Source organism: Falco peregrinus, chromosome 3 (assembly GCF_023634155.1).
Source record: "Falco peregrinus isolate bFalPer1 chromosome 3, bFalPer1.pri, whole genome shotgun sequence".
Classification (NCBI taxonomy): domain Eukaryota; kingdom Metazoa; phylum Chordata; class Aves; order Falconiformes; family Falconidae; genus Falco; species Falco peregrinus.
Genome location: NC_073723.1, coordinates 91,987,126 through 92,012,857, shown reverse-complemented (window position 1 = coordinate 92,012,857; position 25,732 = coordinate 91,987,126). Strand labels below are relative to the sequence as shown.

At 39.2% G+C, this 25,732-nt stretch overlaps 1 protein-coding gene across 2 annotated transcripts in view; it reads right to left on the bottom strand.

Moving 5' to 3' along the window:
* Nucleotides 1–25,732, bottom strand: part of GMDS (GDP-mannose 4,6-dehydratase) — a 426,996-nt gene that overhangs the window by 358,551 nt on the left and 42,713 nt on the right. For both annotated transcript variants that reach the window (XM_055799448.1, XM_055799450.1), the window contains one exon: nt 55–99. In XM_055799448.1, the coding sequence (XP_055655423.1) occupies nt 55–99 (45 nt within the window). The remainder of the gene's footprint in view (nt 1–54; nt 100–25,732) is intronic.

Below are 25,732 nucleotides of genomic sequence, written 5' to 3'. Positions count from 1 at the left end.
GCTGCAGCATCCAAACGACTCCATCAGCCCACAGCCGGTCACCGAGTCACTCACCTCGTAGCCTTTTTCCAGCAGGAACTCAGCCAAGTACGATCCATCCTGGGAAGAGTAAAATATAGGAAAATGTTAGAAACACAGTGAATGGGCCTGGGAGATTGGGACTGGTTGAGGTCTCAAAAAATGGAAAAAAAAGAAATATGCAATGAATCGACCGGGTTAACAAGCATATACTTTGATTTCTCCAGATTTATACACTGACCCAAAAATACAACAGACTCCTTTTAGATAATTTTAGATTAAGAAGCAGTATATTTTAAGATAACTTGCTTACAAATACTGGTTGAGAACTACTCTCTCTTGAATCTCTTCCCAAGCTCCATTATGAAGCGCCTGGGGACATCTTTCCAAAATATCCTAACCACAGTTATTGTATTCGAACCATTTTGGAGACAAGGAAGGAAAAACATGCTTGAAAAATTGGTGCAAGCTTGGCATACTCTGCAAACTGACATGCCTCTGTAAGCACTGTGTCACACTCGTGTCTCCCTTGCACACACGCTGCTTCCACAAGCCTTCTGTGGGCAGCAATAATTCTGCTTGCCTAACCAACTGAGTTTTCAAAAACATCCGTAGCACACCCCATATTTATACTACAGAATACAAGCCATTTTCACATTTTATATATCATTGAGGGTTGAGAGTTTGTGTTGTTTTGGTTTGGGTTTTGGGGTTGTGTTTTTTTTTTTCTCTCTTTTCTTGCTTTTAAATCCTTGTCAAACTTAAACTCCCAGAAAGCAAATACTTCAAAACACATGCTAGCACATGTTTTCCTGAAATAAGATTATTTTCCTGGCATCATTATTGCCAGGATTACCAAACACAATAAGTCGTATTATCCTTATAAATGTGTATGCACCATCACAAACCCAGCAAAGCTTACCCCTCCAGAAGAGTGCTCGCGAACCAATTCTGTAAATATTATCCATGCCCAAAGAATCTGCATCTTTTCACTGACTTTTTGAACTTGTTCCTTTAATGTGTGAGAGTATTCCCCCAGAGTCAACTGACTTGCCATGTAAAGACCACTAAAACATAAGATGCCACCTATACTTACACGCTTAAACTCTACTATGGGGATCTGCTCTGCCATGATCACGGCCAGAAACACCGAAGTGCAAAACTAAACTGACATCTCTTTGGTACCGGATTCTCCTTAGTCGCTCAGCCCACTAAAATAAATATATAAATATATAAATAAGAAGGTGACAGTGGGAGACCCAGAAAGTGCAAAGGAGATGAAAAAAGAAGGGCTGTGATTACTTAGGAAGTTGATGGGAAACAGACTTGACTAGGATTGAACCCTGTCAATAAGGTCTTGTTCTTCTCACCCAGGCCATTGCTCAAACTTTCCAGTCGCCCTGGAACATTTTGCACCAGCAGTGGCACTCACTTCCTCTGCGTTTCCTTTCCAGGTCTATCAAGTGATAGGGCTGGGCTTTACAATGAGTGGGAAACAGGCAGCAAGTGTGAAAGCTACTGGTTTCTGCCTCTAGCACAGCACAGCTGATGTACTGTCTGGTAACTGCACACAGTGCAGGTTCATGCTGTCCTGCACTGTGATACCATATCACACACAGCCCCCAAGTTTCACGTTTCCCTTCCTTTTCTTTTCAGTACAGCAGCTGTCAATGCAAACAGCAATCAGAACAGCGATCAAAGTGTCAAAGAATGTGCACCTTGTAAGGATAGTATGGTTTCCATCTTTTCCTAATGAGGTCAAGGAGCAAATATTAAGCACGCTCTATAAGTGATTTAAGCCTTTATCGATAGGAGACTGCATTATTCACAGATATTCTATTCTCAAAGCTATTGATTTCCATTTATACTACAATCAGAGCTTTGAAGATTCAGGAATCACTAAATCAGGAAAGGAATAATACAGGAGCTAGGCGTTTAGCAACAAATTTCAATTTTTGTTAGGGTTGGCAGATTTTGCTTTATTTGAGCCACACACTGCCAACCATATCCATTCCTGGTTTTGATCTGAGTAGTCATGGACCAGCATGAAATGCATGACTTGGGTCAGTCCATGAAGTTAGGGACTGGGGGGCAAGGTCTTCCCTTTTGTAAGCAAGTCTTATAGTCACCTTGACCCTATTTTACTGAATGTTTTACCCCAAGACTATAGGTCTAAATCATATCCTCTTCAATACTGAAAAAAGCCAATACCAGCTTAGGTGGCGGTGAGCACATGCAATCAGCAAAGCATTAGTATACCCAGCGTCCAGTCTGATCATTGCGGTACTATACAGGTACGCCACTCCCTCTAAGTCAACCACAAAAGCAAGGCGAAAAAAACAGTCTGTACATGAGAGTGCTTGGTTACTATGCTCTCTGCACTGGGCAATACGCTATTCTACTTTAAAAGTGTTGGCACACTTGAGAGCGAGCTTTTGCTAATGTAAAGTACCCAGCTACTGCTATTTAGTTTATAACAAATCAACACCACCTTAGAAGACAGAAGTAGTTCCCTTTGTCTGTGGCCAAAACATCAGTCTTAAAAGAAAATAGCCTACAAACTGCCTTCAGTTGGATTGCAATGAGACCTGACCGCACAGATACGTCAGACCAGCTTGAATGATCAAAACAGTTTAACAAGACTGATTAAATAAACCACCTCAGTTAAAACAGTTCTTCATCAGCACACTCTGACATATCAGACTTGAAGAATCACTATGCTGTCTTCAGCCAAATAGTAGTTTGGAAGCACATACAAAGAATGATACTTCAGCTGGCTTCCAAGACACAGCAGCAGGTTTCCAACTGCAGCTGCCTTACAACATGTCTGTAAAATTCCCAGACAAAAGAAAACAGTCACATAAACTAGAGTGAGACAACTTTAGGATGCAATATTTTATACTTAATATAGTAGTTAATGTCAATAACTTCAATAAGCTTTGACAGACTATCAAAGAAAACCCTTTCCAGAGTGAAGAAATTGAGACATAAACAAGAGCTAGACAGTGCTTTGCCACAAATAGCTAGAATAAAAAAAGCATCAAGTTTGACTTGATCCATGAGCAAAGAATAGGATCATTTATCCAGAAAATTGAAAAGAAGCGGAAATAAACAGCCTGTATAACAATCCAAATCTCTTATTTTGCAATGTTCTATGCAGGGAAATTCCATTTGCAACAGGCTCATTTTGGATTTTTATTGACACAGTCAGAGCAGGCTGTAAAAGCAAGCTCAAATGCAAGACATCTTTGCCTTCTTCCTTTGATATGGCCAGTTCCAACATCCTTCTGCAAAGCTCCTGGATTCAAGAACTAGATTATGTCCTACCCGAGCAAGCGTAATCTACAGGAGGAGACTCCCTCTTCCCCGCAGCTTCTCTCTGCTAGTAAGGAGTGGAAGAATGTACTAGATGGATGAAGAAACAAGAGAAAAGAGACCAAGAGGAAGAAGAACTGGGTTCTTCTTATTACTATTTCTGACCTGCAGGTGAAGTATACGGAATGCTTTTTCAAGAGGGAAAAGGAATTAAAAATCTAACGCAAGTGATGCAAGTATATTATCAGTATAACATAGAGGAGAAAGGGCTCCCATTGCAGGGGGGTAGTATAAACATTTGAGAAGAAACATCCCCACAGTACAGTGGTAAAAATGACATTTCCCTACAAACATGCAACGTTATGAAATCCCAAAGTCATGCAAAGGACTGAGAAATCCTGCTGCAGCATCCCTAGAGAAACTGTCCACCAACAGCCCGTCTCTCTACTTTCAGAAATAACGGAGCTGCTAGTATCAGACTCCCAAAGCTGACTCCCAGCCATGAGAGACAAGGTCACTTGCAAAGTACCACTTCACCAGATAACACAGCAGGGAAGAGAGCCTGACTTCTGTGCTGTCTCCCATGCTCCTCGTGCCAGCTCATTTGCAAATGGATTATACATAAAGCCTGAGAACATAAAAATGCAAGACCCTCACTGTCAGATGCACTGTTTGAGGGAGGTGCTGGTTTTTTGATATTTCTACAGCAGGCACGTATGATGAAATACCTGTCAGTTTGCTACATACTTATAGTTCTGCTCTGCACTTCTGTGTGTCACAAAACCCAAGTTTCCAGATTTCATTATTCCTTTGGAAAAAAAAGTGTCATGATTTTCCACATATTGCATGAAAGACTAAAGTTGGTTATACTTATAAAATTCAATATCGAGTAAGGCTAGTGTCATGCCCTTAGGAATAATACCACAAAGGTGAATTACGGTATTTCAGACTATAGATGGTGTCAATTATCAAGGTCATTCATAGTTGTTCTAAATTCCTTTTGAACTACAAACTATAGCTGTGGTCTGCTGAAGTTAAATTGATAGGTTCAGTTAATCTGCTTGGGAGAGACAGTGCATGGAGAGAAGAGGCACACATTCAGCCGCAGGACATGGGTTTTATTTCTTAAAGGGATCTTTCTGCAGTAACATTACCAACAGTGCACTGTCATTTAACCTTGTTTGAAAGGTTTATATTTCCAATGAATTATGCAGAACCTGTGCCACTAGTAGCCTTGCACAATAAATGGTTGCTTCATCGAATTTTAAACTTTTGCATAGCTATAAGCTAACACTATTTCAATGACTTAAGCTGGAGTATGGTGACAGATCCTCTGGAGCAGGGAACACACACCACTAAAACAACATCTAAATGATTTTAGTAACAATCCATAATCACAACTATTCATTTTTTGTAGCACTCAGAACAGCTTTCCTTCAAAAAAAAATTATCCAAGACAGTAAAACAGTGTAATGTTATTTTTGCTGAAAAATGCATACTTTAATCATTTCCAGTGATTTACAGAGGAAATCAGTAATTTTTTGCAGCTACTACAAACAGAACAGTGCTACACTTTGTCTTAAGTCTTCAAGGCAACAGTCAATGTAAAGCATTAAAGTGTTCATAAAAAATTCTCCATACTGAAAGAAAGGAAGAATTATGAACTCTGAAATGTTTAACTGATTTATTAAAGCTGCCACCCTCCAAATGCAGTAGCTATTTTGCTATTTTGATTTGTATTCTGGCCAAGTAAGAATAGGAAAACAAGTGTCCTTTTGTTCCTGCAGTCAAAAGAAAAAGTCAAAAGGCAATAAATGTTAAAAAAAAAAAAAATCTTTGTTTAAAAAATTACTCACTTAATTGAAGGTTTTTTGCAGTGCATTAACTGCAGTACAACAAAAAATATTAAGCATGAAGAAAAGTTATCATTAGCAACAACAACAAAAACATTCTAATTACATTACTGTGTTCTTTTTCAAGTAAGAGTTGTTCAAAAGTAAAAGAAGTAGCACAGTTGCTTTGGAAAAGTGAATCACTCTGTTATTTCCTAGTCTGAGCTCCATCTGACCTCATACACTATTCCACTGGTAAACTATTAAGTTACATTAAGAGCTGCAACTGCAGTTACGGACAACAGCAACAAGTTTTTCTTCCTTCCTCCCCCCAGTTATCTTTATCCAAAACAACATTATTCATCATCAATATTTACAGCTATTCTACTCTGAACCTTAGCACAGACGCTTCAGCTAAAGAACAAACCCCTGTACCACACTCAAGCCAACATGAACAGAATAAACATAACTGAAATTTCCTCCTTACTATTAGGAGAGGCAACCAGTTAGGAGATTTGGGTTAACTTAAGCCAACAGTAAGGTATGCCAGTGCAGTGCTGCTGATTTTTTTTGAAGTGTTGATATTTTAAAATATAAAATCTTCACTCTAAACCAAATATTATATTCTACAATAATCAAACAGCTTCCATCTATCGCACAAAAAACTCCAACATCTCATCTTGGGAAAAAAAGTTACACCATTAAACTGAGTATATTAAAGTTTTTTTCCTGATTGCCAGAACCTGTGACACAATGTGTTATTTACAAATACACTTACCACAAATCTCCCAGTGACAACAGTCAGGTGCTAAACAGCTTATCAGAAAAACCTAAGTAACATGCCCCTAAACTCTCAGGCTGTGTGCTCCAACATTCACATACTCAAACAAACTACTAGTTTTCAGATATGTCCAAAGAACTATTTTTATAAAGAGGAAAAGTATCAGTAGAGAACCTTTTGAAGATGCTAAAGAACAAGTTTTTTCCTGAATGCATGTTATAAGCCATAATACACTACTTTGTTCTCCAAATATGAATGGTTTGTTTTATACTAGCATACTGCAGACAGTTACGAACTCTGAATTTGAGAGAAAACCTAGCTATATTTTTCTGTCTCACTAGTGAAACCACAGGGATCGAAGGAATGTGTCTATAAACATGGAAATGCAAATCACATTGACAACAGTCCACAAGAAAATTAAAACCTCTACTTATAGTGTTTGTAATGGGAAATCCGTAACAGTTTTAAAACCCGCAAGATGATTGTTTTGCCCATCCCTATTTCCTCCTGCTTTCAGAAAGCTACTGGTATCAGATGGTCTTTTTCCTTACTGAAATAGTAACAGCAGCTCCAACCAGCAGCGGCTATGAGTATTTTGGACATGCCCATCCCTGAGTACCCAGACTAACCCACCAGGTGACTAAGTCCACTCAGAGGGAAACCCCTGCACCTAACGTAGATTCACCCCAAACGCTACCTGGTGGAAACCCAAACACACAGACAGAACCTAGTTGCACAGAGCAAGGAAACCAGGAAACCCAGGGTTAAGCTGTAGGACACGCTCTCAAAAGAATGATTTTGACCTCAAAATCTGAAAGTTCAGAGTTGTCACAAACCAAAAGGCTCAGAAACGGTTTTGGAAGAAATGCAGTGTCTGTTCTGTGTAAGATAGACGAGTCATTTCGTGAAGTGACACCAAGAGGAAACTACAAAACCTTAGCATGCCATCTTTACTTGTAACGCTACAGAGGAAAACCAAAACAAAAGCAGTAACACGGCTATTACTGTAACTGGGGAAGACACCTGAGTTTATGACCATAGCTCAACACACATCCTACCAGGAGTAATGGATCTACCTCGCTCCCAGACAGAGCTACATGTTTGGGTTTGTTGGGCTTTTTTTGTTATTGGTTGTTTGTTTGGTTTTGGTTTTGGGTTGGGTGTTGGAGTTGTGTTTTTTGGGTTTTTTGGGGGTTTTTTGGGGGGTTTTTGTTTGGTTTGTTTTTTTTTTTTTTTCTCCCCTGCAGCAGCCTCCTACAGCTACTGAGGTTAAAGCTGCCTTCACCATTGTAGCACCAGCCTCTCACACTGATGCTCAGCAGGCTCTCTAAGACTGCTGCTCAGTGCCAGAGTTTACCTGACTGAGTTTAGCCCATGACAATGTTTCTTAACAGGGTACAAGGTCAGTTATTTGAGAGAAAACAAAATAGAGCACTGCAGTGTCATCTTGTTTGCATGAGACCAAAGCCTAATGAAGAAGAGGTAAATGAGTGTAGACAGGGAAAAAGCTTTTTTAATTCATTCTTCTGTACTCAGTGTACATATATACATAGCAATTTAGTCTGAAAAATGACTTTAGAGAAACACAAAACCAGAAAGCAAGCATATTCCAATTGGAGTAGAAAAGCAACGCATAGTAAGGCAGCTTTTATTTTCCTTAAATGTTTGCATGGTCAGAAATTTGAAAATGCAGTCAAGGACACTTGATTGGTCTGTTGGAGCTTTAACAGCTCCAGTCTTGCAATATTCATTGAATGGTGGTGGAAAAAAAGCACGTATCCTGCAATTAAATGGTCTCCAAGTCATGGGAGCAACCAATCTGTTTCCTGGACAGTTGAAGTCCTAGGACAAGACAGCGTGTCTTGCAACTGAGCACTAGTCTCTTAGCTAGCACCTCTCCCAGGCAGCATGGTGGGAGCCCAGTTTTTACTGGTCTGGCATCTACTGAAGCACAAATTGTTTTTTCAGGAACTCTGCTCGTTTATGCAATTCCCATCTTTTCATGTCAAGGTTCTAACACTTCCCAATTTTCAATAACAGAGGTGTTTAAAAGGTGGCCCCCAACACTTTCCACATAGTTGTAAATATTCAGAGTGCCCAAAAGACCAGCAAGCCTAAGAGCTACCATCATCCCAGAGCTCCAGGGAGCTGAGCTTTCTCTTTACACCAGGAAGGGATACAAGAAGAGTAAGAAAACAAAAAAAACGAAAGCACACCACAAACCAAAAAACACCCTATCCCAGCAATAAACTTCCTGATACTTTTGCAATGGAATAGCAAAGAAAGTATCCAATTGAAATTTCAAAACAAACAAAAAAGCCCACAGAAATCCCAAGCTTAACTCTTGTGAAAGAGTATCAATGTTTGGAGCAAAATATTACATGTTAAACTACTCTCTTTACTTGACTATTTGTATCATCTTTTCTTCGGGATAAACTGAAGAAACAGTAACAGGAGAGCTCTTAAGAGTTGCTCCCCAGCGCTTACTCTTAACAACATGCTCTTCTTCCCTGTAACAGGAGTATATTAGGTACTTTGATGCCTAAATAAAGCTACATTCCAATTCATTGAAAAATACAAAATACAGGCATCTTAAGACAAGTTCTTCCTATTCCTTCCAAGACGCTGTCCTCACACACAAAAGAAATAAATCTGAAGAAACAATTAGTGAAGTAAAAAACAATCTACAAAGATCTGAATACAATGCTTTTAACCAGTTTTTCCAAAGATAACACTTGCCAGAATTCCATGTTTTGCAAGGTTTTTATTATGCCCAGAATCAGCTTCACATTTTGTTGGATATTTTTAGACAAGAGTACACGTGCCTGTCTTCCTCTGTAAGCAAAATCAACTGTTAGTGAACATGCTTAACTATACAATAAATGCACTTATGCTTAAAACATTTAAGTATAGAGCGATTGAAATTGGACATTAGACCTGATACCTCTGTTCTATGTGGCCGCTCTTGCTAATCAAGCATTCCAATGCCACATGGACTGGGCTTCCTGGTGGCGAGAAGCCAAGCAGGATAAGGATTATCTAAGCGACAGCAAAAGGATGCAGTGTTTTTTCAGAGAAGGTTGCAGAAGGTTATCCTTATATTTACAGATACCATACAATGCCTTGTGTACCCAACTTCACAGCTTTCCCTTGTCAGCTTCCAAAGCGGGGGAAAAAAACCCACCCAGTTTCATTAATTGCCAAGGTTCTTGTCTGGGGGGAACTAGAAAGGGAAAGCGAGCAATCATGTTTGTTTATCCTATCTGTCAGGAACAGGATTTGGAATAGACAACTACTACAAAACCAGCAGCACAATACTCATTCCTCCAATACATACAGTATTAAAACCCACTTGCAGTTTGGGTTAGTAATAATCCCTTGTATCATCTACAAGTGCAGTTATCAAAAGAATCCTTTCAGCTAGCTAGCTTTCATTAACAGCTTCCTAATTTAAGATTAGGACAGAGCTATATCAAGGTAAAGCAACTATATGGTTTAAGTATTTCCACATCATTTTTGTTGCAATGAATGATGCAGTTTTGCATAGATCTCTGAAAACAGAAGAACTATTTAAAACTTTCACAAAGAAGCCTTTAAGAAGCATCAAAACAAATTACTTTAAAAAGCTTGTCACCAGCATTTCTTACTTTAACTTCTTTCATTTGCTGTTCCACAAAACCTGAAACCAGTTAAATTTAACTGACTTTACAAGCTGTGGAAAGACTGAGTACATAGGACACATTTTAGTCATTTTTGTCTACATTCGTAGTAACTTCCTCTAATCTCAAGGTTTCTTTGCGGTTCGCTTGAATCTCTGCACCCTAGGAACTACAGGAAATACTATGGAAACCTCCTTGTCTCACTTACTTTGCAAACTGTTCTGTTACATTTATTCCTGCATTAATAACAGTCTAACAAAGTCAAACAACACAGTATCACAATGTTATTTGTTTAAAATTCCTAAATTCTTTAATTGCCAAGAGACACAAGGATACATTTTAACTGATCCAACAGCAGTTCTTACAAAAAGGCAAATGCAAAGGAGATAACATCCAGGTTTTAGTACAAGTTTTTACTAAAACCGGCAGCATCCTATCTTTTCTAAGAAGCACTTAAAATTTCCATAGCAGGCACAGGAAGAGAACTCTTGGTTTTGTTAAACAAATATAAACGTGTCAGCAAAGGGCAAGAGGGCCTTGTTTTCAGACACGTGGGTACTCAAACTAGCGCTTTTCTTTGAACAAAACACTAAGCCCCCAGAAGATGATTATCAGATATGTGCATACATAAGTAGTTCACGAAATGAACATGCTGGTCTTCCTTTTAAAGATATTAAGAAGTACGGATTAACACCACCATGCAACTGACTCTTTGGAATCGTCTTCATGCTTTGTATTGGTAAGGTTCACCTGCCATCTGGCTTTTGCCTGGGCTGAGCCAACACTCTCAGGAAATAAGGACAACAGCTAGAAGTCAAGAAATTGCACCTTATATCTTATGAATCTTCCTAAATGCTTATGGATTGAATCACTACAATATGCTCAAAGTACTCAGAAAGAGGAAGTTTCCATACTGAACTGTATTGCATACGGAAAACTAATTTGAGCAGTCCTTAAGGAGTTCTTCATCAGCACATCAACTAAGCTGCTCTGCCTCAAACCATCTGTCTTCTCCCTCCGCCTCATTCTAAGAGAAGGGGCATCATTCATTTTCCTCCCATCCTTCCCCTTGAGGGTGATCCATTATTTAGAAAGCTTGAAGAGGCATCTTAACAGCCCTGCTATTTAGGCACATGATTACATGACCTGTGCCCTGACCAAACTACACTAAATGGTACCATTTAGATGAGCATCCTTACTCTTTAGGGGCTGACTGCATTTATTTAGGGGATCTGGAAATACACTGAACAAGGTCTCAAGAGTATTAGTGAATGTTTTTGTACTAGCGAACATGCTGAAAACCAGTAGGTGTATACAACCAGACAGCTAGCTTAACATCTCGACACTACCCTCACAAAAAGCCCTGCTTAAATGACACTGCACTAGCAGGCATTCTGGAGGAAGTTATTTGATTTACTGCAGCCCAGAAAGGAGTCTACAACAAACTGCTTTGAGACAACGGTAAAATTCTACCTTCAGGAGCTAAAGCACCACAGCTACACCCCTCCCCTCCCTCCAAGGCCAGTCATGCCGCCTGACTCACACCACTGCACCTTATTCATTCAGATCTGTGTTTAGCACTGCAGCCATCCATGCCATCTGCTGTGCACCGACCATCCACACACACAGCCAGTCCTCCAGCCACACACAGGCTGCTCCCATGGCAGGATTCCAAGCAAAAACTGTGGCTACGTGTTTGCACATCTTGTTTGTCAATATTGCTTTGTTTCTCCAAGAACAACTTGGCAAACTGACAGGCCAGAAGAGTGCTAGCCCATCCAAAGCTGCTCCTGTCGGCTGGATGCCTACGCAGCAGTCAGCCACATGTTACAATTCAAGTACACTGTGCATGTATCCAGACGACCTGTGATGGCAATACAAATTTTACTAGCTTTTTCAGAATGTTTGCTTGTTTCTGAAGATGACAACAGTTCTAGATTCATAGGGACAATATTTTGGTTTTTTTTTCCCAGATACTTGTTTTACTCGAGACAGCTGTTTACATGAAGGGATGTTCAAACTTGAAAGAAAATGTTTCCAGGTAGTCTCATGTACTCCCGTAGGGCAATCTCAACCTTGCAAACTAATTTAGCCATCATGTGAATAAAGTCTGCACTGGAAGGTAAACAGCAGGGGTCCCAGGGAGGGGGCCAAACAACTGTAAGGACCAGCAAGCAAGGAGGGGTGCTCATCCTACTGAAGTGTAACAAAAATTTCTACAAAATTACTGGAATGAGACCAGCAAAGGTTGAGCTTGTTCCTCTCCTGCTGACACACAGGAAAGGTAAAACTGCCAGTTGCAGTGAAAGCTGTGCGCATCTATTTAGACAGTAAATATTATCACATTTTAATTTTGTTCTGCTACCTTCCTTAAAATGAAAGTATTTCCCCAGAAATGTTGGTGTCAGATATCCATTTACCCATTCTCAATGCATTTCATGCCATAAGGATGCCAGGCTATGTTTTACTCCATATACCCATGCTTACGTACATATAACACATACTAGATACGAGCTTCTTGCTAGTAAAAAGCATTTTCTGTTACCTTGCACATGAGCAGTTTTCTTAGTAGTCTGTTTACATAAAAGCAGTGGCTAGGCACAGCACTAGCTCTTGAACAGCAACAAGAACCATTTGTGCACAAACGTTTCATGCACAGGATCAAATGCATTTCTGGTCTACGGCAATTCAGTTTTCATCCAAGGACACACAGAAATAAGTGGATATATTCCTCACTGGATCACCCCATACAGCTTAGTTACTTTATGCTTCATTGACACGGAATCCAAATGATTGCATAGCATCATGCTGCTTCCTTCCCCCTTTCATGAAAACTGGTAATTTGTAAACACGCCATTTATATTTAATTTTTCATATCAAATGAGGAGAAATTCATGATATTGAAACTCAGTGGTCCTAATGATGTTTTTTGGAAGGCGGTCAGGAACCAAGAAACAGCACAGGGACTGGCAGCCCCAGATGTCTACAGGAAAAAACAAACAGAACACCAGTTATCTTATGTACTCTATTTTACAGTCTTCTCCCTCTCCCATTATTTATGGTTTCTTGAGTCTTAGAAGTTAACAAGGTCAAAAACATCTTTATAAGATGTTCTTCACTTAAGTTTATTTACCAGTTGAGGAAAATCCTAACAAAAATGCATCCTACAATGCAACTGGCTAGACTACTAGTGAAAGATACTAGAAGGAAACCTTTCTTCCCTTTAATGCAGTTAAAATGCAAATTGCAGAGTCCTTTCCACAATTTTTGTGTCATTCTCCTGAAAAGAACTAAAGCTCTGAAAATGATTTAACAATAAAGATTTAGTTGCACTGTCCCCCCATTGTTTAAAACATGTGAAGAACAGTCAGTCCTATGGGGCCTCGACTTTTGCCTCTGGCGTGGTTTGTGTTTGATCTCACCCAAGGAACTTCAATTCACTTTTAAGTTGTTGGGGGTTTTTTACTGCCACAAGCATATGCTGACTGATTATGCATCACTGCTTATAAAATACTGTCAAATACTATAGCAACATAGGAAAACAGTCCTGAAAACAGGTATCGGGAATGAAAACTGATTAAAATGTCTATAAAAGCCTAAAAATTTTCCCAGCAGAAATTTTTAAGCAAGCTTACCCTGTTAGAAGGGGGAAGAAATGAAGGCTGGTTTAATTACAGAAATATTAATAAGGCACATTCAAATTGTTTTTAGAGAACAGTAACGAACAAACTGACAAGATTGCTGGAAACAGTATGGTGGCTGCACCAGCACATTTTGAAATGAACAGAGTTGCTGAAATCCAGAAGAAAAGCTTGACTAAGTGAAAAGGCTATTAAGGTAATATAAACCTTACCACCTCTATCGGATGCAGTGTCCGTGGCCCATTCGATGATTATTCAGCTAATTGACAATTGACAGTGTTTCATGGGACCATTTTTAATTAACTCATAATTTTAATGGATTATTTTTCTGACACTGACAATATTTTATAGATAGAGCATGGAAACAAGGACAGACCTATGGGGTAACCGGGTCACGGAACAGTATTAAATCAGCTGAAAGGCTCAGAAAGCAACCTTCAGCTTCCCTGTCAGCAATCATCGAGTACATTGTAGAACAGCTGGCAAGACCTTCCATTGCATCTCATCACTTCTTTCTCTGGCCTTCTCCTTTATAAAATTATTTCCTCTTGGTATCACCAAACACACAATAACTGGGCTAAAAAATCAGGCTTGCTGTCTAAAGCAATCCTCCCACCTCTATTCTCCATCCGGAGTTCAAACCTATATAGGAATATTGCAACATTTCTGGAAGGCTTTCATCATTATTTCTTAAAGAAAAGCTTCTTTTTAACTCTCTTATGAGAAAATTGTCAATACCCATGAATTGGGAATACTTTATTAAAATAAACCAGTGAGAACTTATATAGCTCTACTGCTATATATGCCATTGCACACTACTTTTCCTATGCCGGTAAAAACAAACTTAAGGGCCTAGTTTATTACACACAAACATGCTAAATGTTATTACCAAAAGGGGAGGGAGAATAAAGAGAAGTTTAAGTATGCTGGATGCTAACAGGAATGCCTCATTTTTAGAATCGTTCTAATCTCCAAGCTTTAAAGTGTCATATTTTGTGTTCACAGAAGGAGCTGTATAATACTTTAGTGAATTATGGCAAAAAAAGTGATGGTATGAGCTAATCAGTTTCTTTTTGGTTTCCATACATTGCATAATTTACAACAAAAAGACAACACAGAAGTAAGGAGAGAAGTTTAGAATCTACAATGAATACTATTTTTTTTACATAACTTTCCTGGATTGTTCTTAAAATTTCAGACCCATGGAAATTGATTGCAGGGCTTTATTAAAAGAAAGGTTATATAAGCCCAGCCACACATTTACTGTTTTGGGAAAGGAAATGATCCAAAGCGCTTTTATTCAGTTATGCCACCCAAAGATGAGATCTGCCGAAGGGTGGAAAACAGCTCAAGAATCCCTCAGAATTACCAAATTCTAGAACCACAACCCTGTTTTTACTGACCCACGAACTACAGATGTACAAACATGATCTCTACTACAGAAAATCCTATACACGAGAACTACATTAAACACATTTTCAATATTTACTGCAACTCTCAATCAAAAATACTCCCAGTGCTTGAAAAAAGGGGCTTTTATGTTACTATTATTTTTTGAATGATCATTTAATTTCAACAAACTGAATGTAAGTGCCAAAAAAGTGTTTTAGCTTTCCCAGTTAATGTTGAACAAATGAAACAGTTTTAAACTCTGAAGCGGTGCAAGTTGGTGGGGTGTCTCAAGGATACTAGCCTTAAAGACACTAATGGAAGGAAAAAAGGAAGGGGACCTTTGCTTTGTTTTTTACTAACATGCAAAATGCTTTTATCCCCAAACCCCATGAACTAGTTAAGATAAACAAAACTACAGTCTTTCAGACTGACGGCCAGTAATTTTTCAGTTCTTACTTCATATTTCCCCAGAAATACTTCAATCCAGGATAATTAAAAATGTCTCTATCCACTTCTAGCTCAGAGGGAATACATTCTCTCAATTAGAGGCAGTCTTAAGCAGGCAGAACAAAGACTAAGATCAAAACTTAGTCACAACAGGTTCATACTCCAAGAAGAAAACATTACTTTCAGATAAAGTAGTCTAGTCTTTCCTTTGTATTTCAGAGTATAATACAATGCTAGCATAACATTGGATCCTTCAGTACCATGCTAGGTTGAATTATTTATACAGACATAGGGTCCCACCTCCTGAAATCTAGAATTAAAATTTCAACACCACTTCTTGCAACTTGCAGCTGAACAGCAGAGCGCAGCCTTGGGTATCGCAGACATCACCAAGATCCAGGGATGGAAACGCAGAGCACAGCACAGTTTAACAGGTCTGTAGCAAAGGCGGCAAGTACCTTCCTGCAAGGCTTTCATCAAGACATCTGAAGTCATTAGCCTACTTTAAAACTTGAATAGACTTGACAAAAAGATTATCTCACATACCACTGAAAGTAACACAGACTTTTAGAACCAATGTCAGATCACAGACCCTGAAAACACCTCCCAGATAATCCACTGCATTAAAAAAAAAAAAAAAAGATGCGCTGATTTAAGAAATGCATATGAAGGCCACAACTCCATTCTGAAAGCAGAGAAACTTTCTCCAACATCCCAATTTAACCAGTTACCTTTACACTGTTCTACAGCTAGTTCCTATCTTTATACTCAGGATTAATGGAATAATGCAACAAAACATGATGATTCATCTGCAGGTAATCAGCCAGCTACATCTTCTTTCATCTCATGTGAATAGCATTTGTTTTGTGGTGGGTTTTTTTGTTTTGTTTTTGGAGGGGTGGGTGTGTGTTTGCAGGGTTTTTTTCCTTTTTAAGCTCCCTTCCTTCACCAGTGGTAGAGCCTGGGCTGGAAAAGGTATCACTATACCATGAGAAACAGCAATTCTTTACTGATGTGTCCCCAGAGCAGAAAATGTTTGGCTAAAGCTTGATGTGACACCTTTGATTTTGGCACAGTATAACAATCTTTCAGTCACTGTTTGAAATTACAAGGAAAACAATGTGCAAGTCAAAGTTTAGCTGTAAATTAACACACACTTTAATAAAAAATAATTTTAAAATAGTGACATCAGCTAAGTTACTCTTTTGTAGACATCTTCTCACACCTGCAAATATAAAAATACAGAACAGATGTTGGAGAAAGAGGTCTAACTTGATCCTCCCCCACCCCAACTGAAATATTGAGTTTCTACAAGAAAACTTCCACACTGTCACTCTGCTGCAAGCTGATTACATTAATCTCTTTTTCTAAATGCTTGGTTGTGCTGGCATATATATATATATGTATATATATAAAGGAATCAAACTGGCACAGCAAAACAGGTCTGAAAACCTTGCTACAGTTCTGCTCTGATTACAGTACGAGAGAGGAAAACTGGAGGAGCAAAGGAGCTCTAACTTAGTGAAAAACTTTCGCACTAAATTTGGCAATTGATCAAGGAGATCAAAATACTGGATAGGTTCCAAAGACAGCTGAACTTCCAGTTTATAACTGACAGTAATTAAAAGTTGGGTGGATGGCTTGTCTCAGAAACCAGTGAAGAGGAGCCCACAGCTCCTGGATGTTCCTAGTAAACAACTGGTTAGCATTTAAGAGGAAGCCTCTTGTTTCCTCAATTCCTGTAGAAGATAGACCGACACTTCAACCTACCTGAACTCAGACTGACAGCAGAGACTGGTCTCACAGTGAAAGGGTTTTGGTGTTTTATTGTGTGGGTTTTGTTTGCTTTTTTAACATTTAGAAAATCCTATGCAAAACCACTGGTTTTTCAATTAACATACCAGCTCAGGGATGATCCATACTTAAGAAAAATGAGGTGTTACTGGAGTACATCATACCAAATGCTCCCTTCAACCTTAATAGGGTAGAATTATTTTCAACTCCAGTAAATAAGCAGTTTGACGCAGCTATCATTTTTAAAAATGTAAAAAGATAGGATTCTTGTTATTGTGGTCAGACTTGAATTGCATTGTGGACTTCTGTTGTATTTTTTTTTTTTGGGGGGGGGGGGGGGGGGGGGGATTGGTTTGAGTTTTGCGGTTTTTTGGCTCCTACCCCTAAGCAAAGTCAATGAGCTTCAGTAGAATTTTAACCATTCCCTTTCCACAAAGGGAATGGGGTGGTGGTGGTCATGGTGCAGGGACGGGGGGGACAACAAAAATTGCTCACGCACTAGCATTTGCTAGAAGAATGTGTTTGCAAAAGCTCCTTCCGACCTTAAAATCTTTGAATCCAGGAATTAAGACAAATTTGACAGGAAACAAGTCATTTTTAAGAGACAGACAAATGTTCACAGGCTCTAAATCATTAGTATCTTACTTCCAAGAGCTCGTATCATTTTACTTGTCATGGTTCTCTGGTTCTAAACACTGACCCCTTAAACTAAGGGATAAACCACAAGAAAACTTGACATTTTCAACTTCCACTCGCCAATGCATGGTTCAAAGCAAGATGCATAGTGCAGAAGGGAGTATTCATTTGAAATCATAAAATTCCAAAATAATCATCCAAATGGGAGAAAAGCCTCAAAGAGATATTAAACCTGTTTCTAGCTACATCTTTTTCATTCTGAAAATGTACCAGAATTATTTGAAAACTGCTGGTTTTCCCTAGAAGCGCATCACAACAACAAAGGAGGGAATTTCTGCATTTTCCACATTTTGCTTTCAATCCTGTTCCCCAAGTTATAAACTTAAGTACACATCTCTGTCTACTTTCACAAGCACCACCAGCAGAAGCAGTTTAATTGGGTTCAGTACTGCTCTGGCGAGCCCATTCTAGGCACCTAGGACCCTAATCACAAAACTGGCTGCCATGTCAGCCCCACAAAGCATTCATGCTTCGGAAAGCCAAAAAGCAACAGTAGGATAAAAGAGGTCTCCATCCATAGACTTCAGATGGCATCGATCTAGCCTTCTACATTTGAAGATTTTATTTCCCAGGAAGAGTTATAATTGCATTTAATCTCACTGTAAATGAGATTAAAAGGTTAACACATAAAAGCTGCCAAACATACAACCTCTTGGCAACAATTGTTGGAAATCTGAACTAGGAATGCCAGGTCAATTTTTTTAGGCATTCAGTTCAGATTACTGATTAGGATCACCTGAGTAGAATATCCTCTTACAGTTTCTGTAGGAAAAGTTAGTTCTTTCAGCCATGTGCACTATCATCTTTAGAACATGGCCTACATCTATAGTATTTAGCATACACAGCACAGGCATGAGTATTTTCAAGTAAACCTCAAACTTTTTTCAGAAGACCAGCCATCTAGTGTTCTCGCAATGCACTTGAACCTGGTAAATCTGACAGGTGACTAAAGCACAGCAAAATACATAGACCTGATATCCACTCACACTGCAGAAGTAAAAGGCAGAGACAAATGGAAAGACAGGGAGACAGAAGAAAAACACAGTTCAAGCAAAGCCTAACGGAAGCATTCCAGCAAACATACCAACAAACTAATCCTCTTTTCAGTGTTTGGTATCTCATTATTACGAAGCAAAGGATTCTTGTGAGAAAGGCCTATGAAAGCAACTGTTTTGTTGCAAGCAAATAAGCTAGTGGTTGTATTTGAAACATAAGCTAAAAGGTTTATCTGTTAGGCAAGTGTTGCTTTCTTTGTGAAGTGTTTTAAAAAAACAATGATTGAACCACTTGCTCTACTACTAAGCCACATGCCAGTGCAGTATGCATAATGCTTTGATGCAGCAATTATTCCTATGGTATGAAACAAGTCCTCCACAAAGGGAAGTTAATTCCATTTACAAATGTGCCCTTGGCCATCATTAACAGTAGTCTAGAGAACAAGATTTAGTAAAGAACAATACTGAGCTCTAGAAGTAGTTCACTATAGAATGAAAGTTTGAAGATTTAAGGAACATTACAGAAATTGTCTGTTTGCTTGTTCAGCCTGGAAATTATTGAAATAAGCAAGTAAAAACACTGATAGAGAAATACAATCGACTTCTGAAACTGAGCCATCACTTCTTTCCCCCTACCCCTTCTCAAAACAGGTTTTGGAGACCCCTCCAAATTCAGGTGTAAGGAAAGTCAAAACACACTGTCAAGATCCTCCTGTTCCAAGCTGCTGGAAGGTGCTTATTTTACTTTGTGAGAGAAATTCAGACACAGTACACCTCAGTTACTACTTCACTTTTATGACTGACTTTGCAGAAAGAAAGGCTCATTTTGATATCAAAAACCTATGCCTGTTTCATAAATACTGAAGTCAAAACAGATCAATATCCTAGATAAGGTTAATGGCATGTAACTGTATATGGCCCTTATATTAGACTGTACATTTTATGGCACACTTTTTTTTTTAGTATGTTGCAAGTAAACATCAAATTCACATTAGTGAAAGCATCTTCAAATGCACTGACAAAAAAATAATGCTCAAAGCATTCAATATCCCATATAATAATATATTATTTAGTTTTTCTGCTTAGTAACTGCCATGATATTGGGTGTCATATTGCTGTATGTTCCTGGTAGCCTCTAAGGTAAAAAAAAAAGAGCCTACCCTCTTCCTTAAAGAGGGGATAAGATTCAAAGAAGAGTGACAGGAACTCAATGCCAAGCAGCAAATGTTACTGCACAAACTAGAGTCTGGGTGTCCTAAAGTGTGTTAATCTGTCCCCAATGATTTCAATGAAGATACTGAAATAAGAACTGAGAATCTATGTGTATGCAGAGAAAGCATGCAAAAAGCAAGCCAAGAGAACAGAGAAAAATAATGTATAAATTCTTTTCACCATACACCATGCTAAGTTCAGCTTTCTTCTTCCATGTCCTCTGTCAGGCCAAGCATGAAAACAGCAGTTCTCTTATCTTCCTCTGTGCCTGAAGGTTGCAAAAATGTCAAAGTAACAAAGAATCAGACTTGGCATTAAGATGAACAGCAGAAGCAGAAGGTAAAAATTAGAGCTAGCCAGAGTTGGGAGGAAGCTGAAAGCTTCCTGAAGTCCCAGGTTTAGTGGTTTAGTTCCTTCAGAGGCAGCTAGAGATTCCTGAGAATAAACCAAAAACCCATACACACTAGATTTCAGCTTTCGTACTGAACTAGATGGGAAGGATCCGTTAAGTTTAGATGTGAAGTCACCATGGAAGAAAGGAATGGTAGAAGGAAATTATTTTTCAGTAAAGGGTTGCTTGAAAAATTCTCTTCAGAACAAAACTGAGAATGAAAGGCACTTGCTAGTTGATTGAAGAGTGAAAAGCCTGAACTAGTCAAATAACTGTAGCTGGTACATTAGAAATAAAACATGTTTTTATTCTCCAATTTGAACTCCTGGGGCTTTGGGAGTGAGGGTGTTGCCACTTACTCTTTTGTTCTTGACACTGTGCAGGGCCTGCTGTAAGTTATTTCAGAAGTTGAGTATCGGGCCGTTGTATTAATTTAACAAGCACGCATCAAGTGATGTTATAAAAAACCTTCAGCTTTCACCACAGAGGAAGCAGATTCCTCTCTTTTCTTCTTCCCAGGACTCATAAAACGCCAAGGTTCATGTACTGGAGGTGCTCACACCCTCCAGCTTTCTTCCCCCAGGTTGTTCTTCCCTTCAAAGCTTGGTATGTCTTGAAAAACTCCAATGTTCAGAAAAGCTAGTTAGTTTATTAATTCACATAATTATTTATTAACAATTTATTAGCAATTAACAGTATATTTCCTGTTTACCTCCGGGAAAGAGGCTCTGTATAATTTTATGCTCTCTCCAATAAAAAAGGTTTCACAAAACTGATTTTGTTTTTTATTTAAGCTTGCTTTACAGCTAGCTTCAAAATGTAATTATCAGAGCAAAACTTTCAGCACCTAGAAGTTAACCGAGGCACATTAAATATTAAAACATTCACTAGCTGAAATAAGCCGGGCTATTCTGTGAAGGTGAAGTAAGAACAATTTTCTTCCATTGAATTTAGTATTGAGCCACTTGAGAACATAAACTTGCAAATTACTTCCACATTGCTAATCTTAAGTATTCTAACTAAACTTTATGCCATTCATATAGAATATCTCCCCACTGGAACAAAAAGAAAGGAGAAAAAAAACCCCCACAGCTCACACAGTAGTCACTGTTTGAATATCAGAAGGGGAAGCCAGCACTGTCGTAACTCTTAATCTGCTGAACTACCAGTTTATCTTGATGAAATTTAACTAAACTGTCAGACTGCTTTGAAGGTTTATGCTAAGAATATATAAAAAAAACACAATCAGCAGCAGCTTCCAGAAGACTAAATGCAGATCGTAAACACAACTTTAGATGGAAATTTAAGTGCGCCTACGCTTTGCAAGGATCAAAAATATATTTAATAAGGAAACTTTAAGACTTAAAGAAACATGTTCCAAATTAATGTATCTCTACATAAAACATGTTTCACAAAGGGAAGGATTTTTTCCGAAGCTACTGATTCCACATCTTGATAAAAAACTAATATAGATATTAAATTTTCACCCAGGTGGAGATGCTAGAGAGAAGGAAGCAAACCCATCCAATCCAGCAAAACAAGATTCACATTCAGTAACATAACAGTCTTCATGGAACAGTATCGTCCAAACTACTGTTCTCAAACACATCAGCAGATGCGTAACTTCTGTTAAAAGCATTTATCTGTAGAAGTATATTATATATTCAATAGAAAAGAAGAAACACTTCGCATTTTAAGTGACCAGAGTTTAAGTTGTATTGCAATACCAAGCACCTACATATCAGGTAGGTTTTCGGTATAGGTTCCTTGGAGACAAAGGAAATTAAGCAGCTGTCTGCCCTGCCTGGTCTCTCAGAAGACCCTTCTGTTGTGTGGTTGCTAAAGGTTAAACAACAGGAGCTGATCACTACCACAACAGCGCACCGGCAGCAGCAGTGCACTAACCGAGATTCCCCGATTCCCATCCATAAGGTGATTCACTGACTGGCGTGCCAAGGAGCGAACAGCAGGAGCTGCTCGCCCACCGTTCAATAGCCCCATACGCCCGGTGCAAAAGTCTAACAGAGGATGGAGAGGAACAGTGGACTGTCATGACCTGAATGAAGTCACACCACTGCTGAGTGCTGCTGTACTGGATATGCTAGAACTTCAATATGAACTTGAATCAAAGGCAGCCAAGCAGTACGTCACAACTGCTATCCCAAATGTGTTTCTCCCAATCCCTTTGGCAGCAAAGTGTAGGCCACAGTTTGCCTTCACTTGGAGGGGCATTCCAGTACAGCTGGAAACTACCGCCCCAGGGGTGGAAACACAGCCCTACCATCCATCATGGATGATCCAGGCTGCACTGGAACAAGGTGAAGCTCTGGAACACCTGCAATATATTGATAACATCATTGTATTGGGCAATACCGCAGAAGTTTTTGAGAAAGGGAAGAAAACTGTCCAAATCCAAATCTTTCTAAAAGCCAGTTTTGCCATAAAACAAAATAAGGTCAATGGACCCACACAGGAGATCCAGTTTTTGGGAATAAAATGGAACTACAGACGGTGAGATCTCAATGAATGTGACTGACAAAACAACAGCTAGGTCTCCACCAAGTAATAAGAAACTCAGACTTCCTTGGTGTTGTGGGTTTTTGGAGAACGCACATTCCAAATTAACAGTCTGATTGTAAGCCCCCCTCTTTCAAGTGACACAGAGGAAGAATGATTTCAATGGGGCCCCAAGCAACAACAAGCCTTTGAACAAATTAAAGAGAGGACAGTTCAAGCAGTAGCCCTTGGGCCAGTTTGGACTGGGCAAGACTTAAAAAGATGTGCTCTACACCCCCGCCGGGAAGAATAGCCCTACCTGGAGCCTCTGGCAGAAAGCACTGGGGGCGACCCTTGGCCTTCTGGAGTCAGGGATACAGAGGGTCTGAGGCTCGCTATATACTCCAGCTGATAGAGAGATACTGGCAGGTTATGAAGGGGTTTGAGCTGCTCCAGAAGCGATTGGTACTGAAGCACAGCTCCTCCTGGCACCCCAGCTGCCGCTGCTGGGTGGATGTTCGAAGGCAGGGTGTCCTCTACACATCCAGCAATTGATGTTACGTGGACGAAGCGAGTCAACACTGAGCACACAACCAGCTCAAACAGCAAATCCCAGTTGGCCAGGAACCCTGGAAGTCATCGTGGACTGGCCAGAAGGCAAAGATTTCAGAGTGTCACCAGAGAAGGTGGTGACACACGTTTGACAAGAAAAGTGACTCAGTCATTATTGTAGTTCAGTATAGACTTTAAAAAAAATGAGAAAGCAAATCCTCACAAAAATTGTCAGGTAAAGAGGCTTCATAAAATAATCTGTACTGTTCTCGACCGTAATTACTAGGTTTACAGTAATTACTGCAGGAAGAAACCCACAACCAGCTCTGCTACTTGACAGCATCTAATTCTACTGCAGCTTACACTCTCCATCTCATTTTCTCAGGGAGGCAGTTTCCAGTGTGGCACACTGAAAGAACGGTGAGGCTTAGCAGTGAGTCAGTTCAGGAGGAAGGGAGGTGAGAACCACTGCTCAAAGCCACCAGAGAAGAGGAAGCCAACACAGGGTTGGTTGGTTGTGACCACAAGCAAATACTGTTTTTCCTTCCCTCCTACCCCACCTCATTTAGTAATCAAACATTTGTGAACTCAAATTAGAAAAAAAAAAAACACCAAAAACCACACTCCCCCCCCTTCCCCATCCTCAAGGTATTAAAGAAGTTGCTAAATCTTATCCAGCACCAACGGCCAAAGACAGCCACCATGGTAAGCTCAGACACCTTACAGTGAGTGGGTACTTGGGAGGGATAGAAGCGGATAAGCTTACACTATGCTGTTGATCCTTTTCTGTAAGGCATAATGCAAATGGACCTTCTCTCCTAGGCTGGAAAAAGAGGTAGAACACACACACAGCCCAAGAGTTGGCCCCTCAAAACTGAATGGCCTGAGGTCCGGCAGCACAAGATCCAGTCAGTGCTACCTAATAATGCAAGCAGTGAAAAGACACCCAGAGGAGCACCAGGGAACTGATTCAATTCTCAAAATGGAAAGAATGGAGAAAAACCCCAAGAAGCAGAGGCTAGCTAGCCTTGGTTAGAAATCAGCAAAAAAAATTCTGGGAAAAGACTATCCTTAGAGATCCTAAGTTTTAGTGAAAGCCACACTGGAGAACTAACGGCATGTGCTACTGGCTTGATGACCACAGATGGACGGCAAAGCAATACCAGACAAAATACTCTATGACAGTGCAACCCATCATATTTCACTGGTGACATACAAAAAGCCTGCACACCTCTGGTGCTTGTACTAGGATCATTCCCCTGAGAAGCAGACTGGTCTACACAAGTCAGAAACAGTATATTTCTGACCTATAAATGTAACAAGTCACTATCCTGATTTAGTTAGTGTTACAGGGATCAAGTGTAAGCCACAACCATTGTTTAGTATTATTACCCTTATTAACTGACTTTATTTCTGACAGATAAATTTGAGAATTACTTTTTTGTTAAAATGGTATTAAGGTATCAATCTTCTACACACAAAAAAAAATAATCACTGTCAGAAGTTTGCAGGCATCATTTTGTTACTGATGCAAATACCATCTATCACCTTTTATCTAGTATACATGAAGATTTGTGCTTTTTTAAGTAGACAAAAATCAGAATCTATGTTCTTCCTTTTTATTTTCTATTATCCACAGTATTGTCATAATTTGCATGTTGCATCATCTTAACTAATTATTGCATTAAAGCAAAGAAAAAATCCTTCAACAGAAATTGTTTATTACAGTATGTTCTATATATGCCTTCAGCACTTCAGTTCTCCTAACAGATTAAGGAGAGATCAAGCGCCATAAACTGTAGGCAGATACTTGATGTTCTTTCAGTCATGTCAAAATGTCCTATAAGACATTATATATAATTACCTATAGATGCATACCTAGCATCATTCTCTCTTCCTCTGCTCTTCAAGAAGCCAGACCAAAGAGAATAACTTAATCTAAGATACATGAACTACAGTTATCCCCTTTTGTTGTATTAATCCGCCTTTTGATAAAACTTAAACTTGGAAATTAGACAACCAGTCACAACCCCCATTAAAAGTCCTTTTGATGTCATCTCTTTTTAAGGCCCATATAAGAATTCCTTGTAGTGGAACAGCTTAGGTAGAAACATAAAGTTAACACCCATCTGATATTGTTTCATGTCTCAAGCACACAAAAAAGCCATCCTAATAAAAGTCAACATTGATAAAAAAGGAAATTGTAAACCACCAATCCCCTAATAGAACTTTTTTTTTTTTTTACCCAAACACAGTCAAGGAGGATTACAGGTTTAAACTGTTAAAGAAAATGATATTATTTCCCATAATTTACTCCAAAATTAGTTTAGACTGTTTACCCTCTCTTCCTAGAATGAAAGAGCACTAAGAACCTCCAAGACCCATGGTACTCAAGTGGAGTGTCATATGCAAGACGTTCTGAGGCCCCAGCTAATGTCTAGAGCCTGAATCCAAACTTAATGAAACTGATGACTACAGGATATGAGTTTTCCATAGAAGAAAAACTGATAA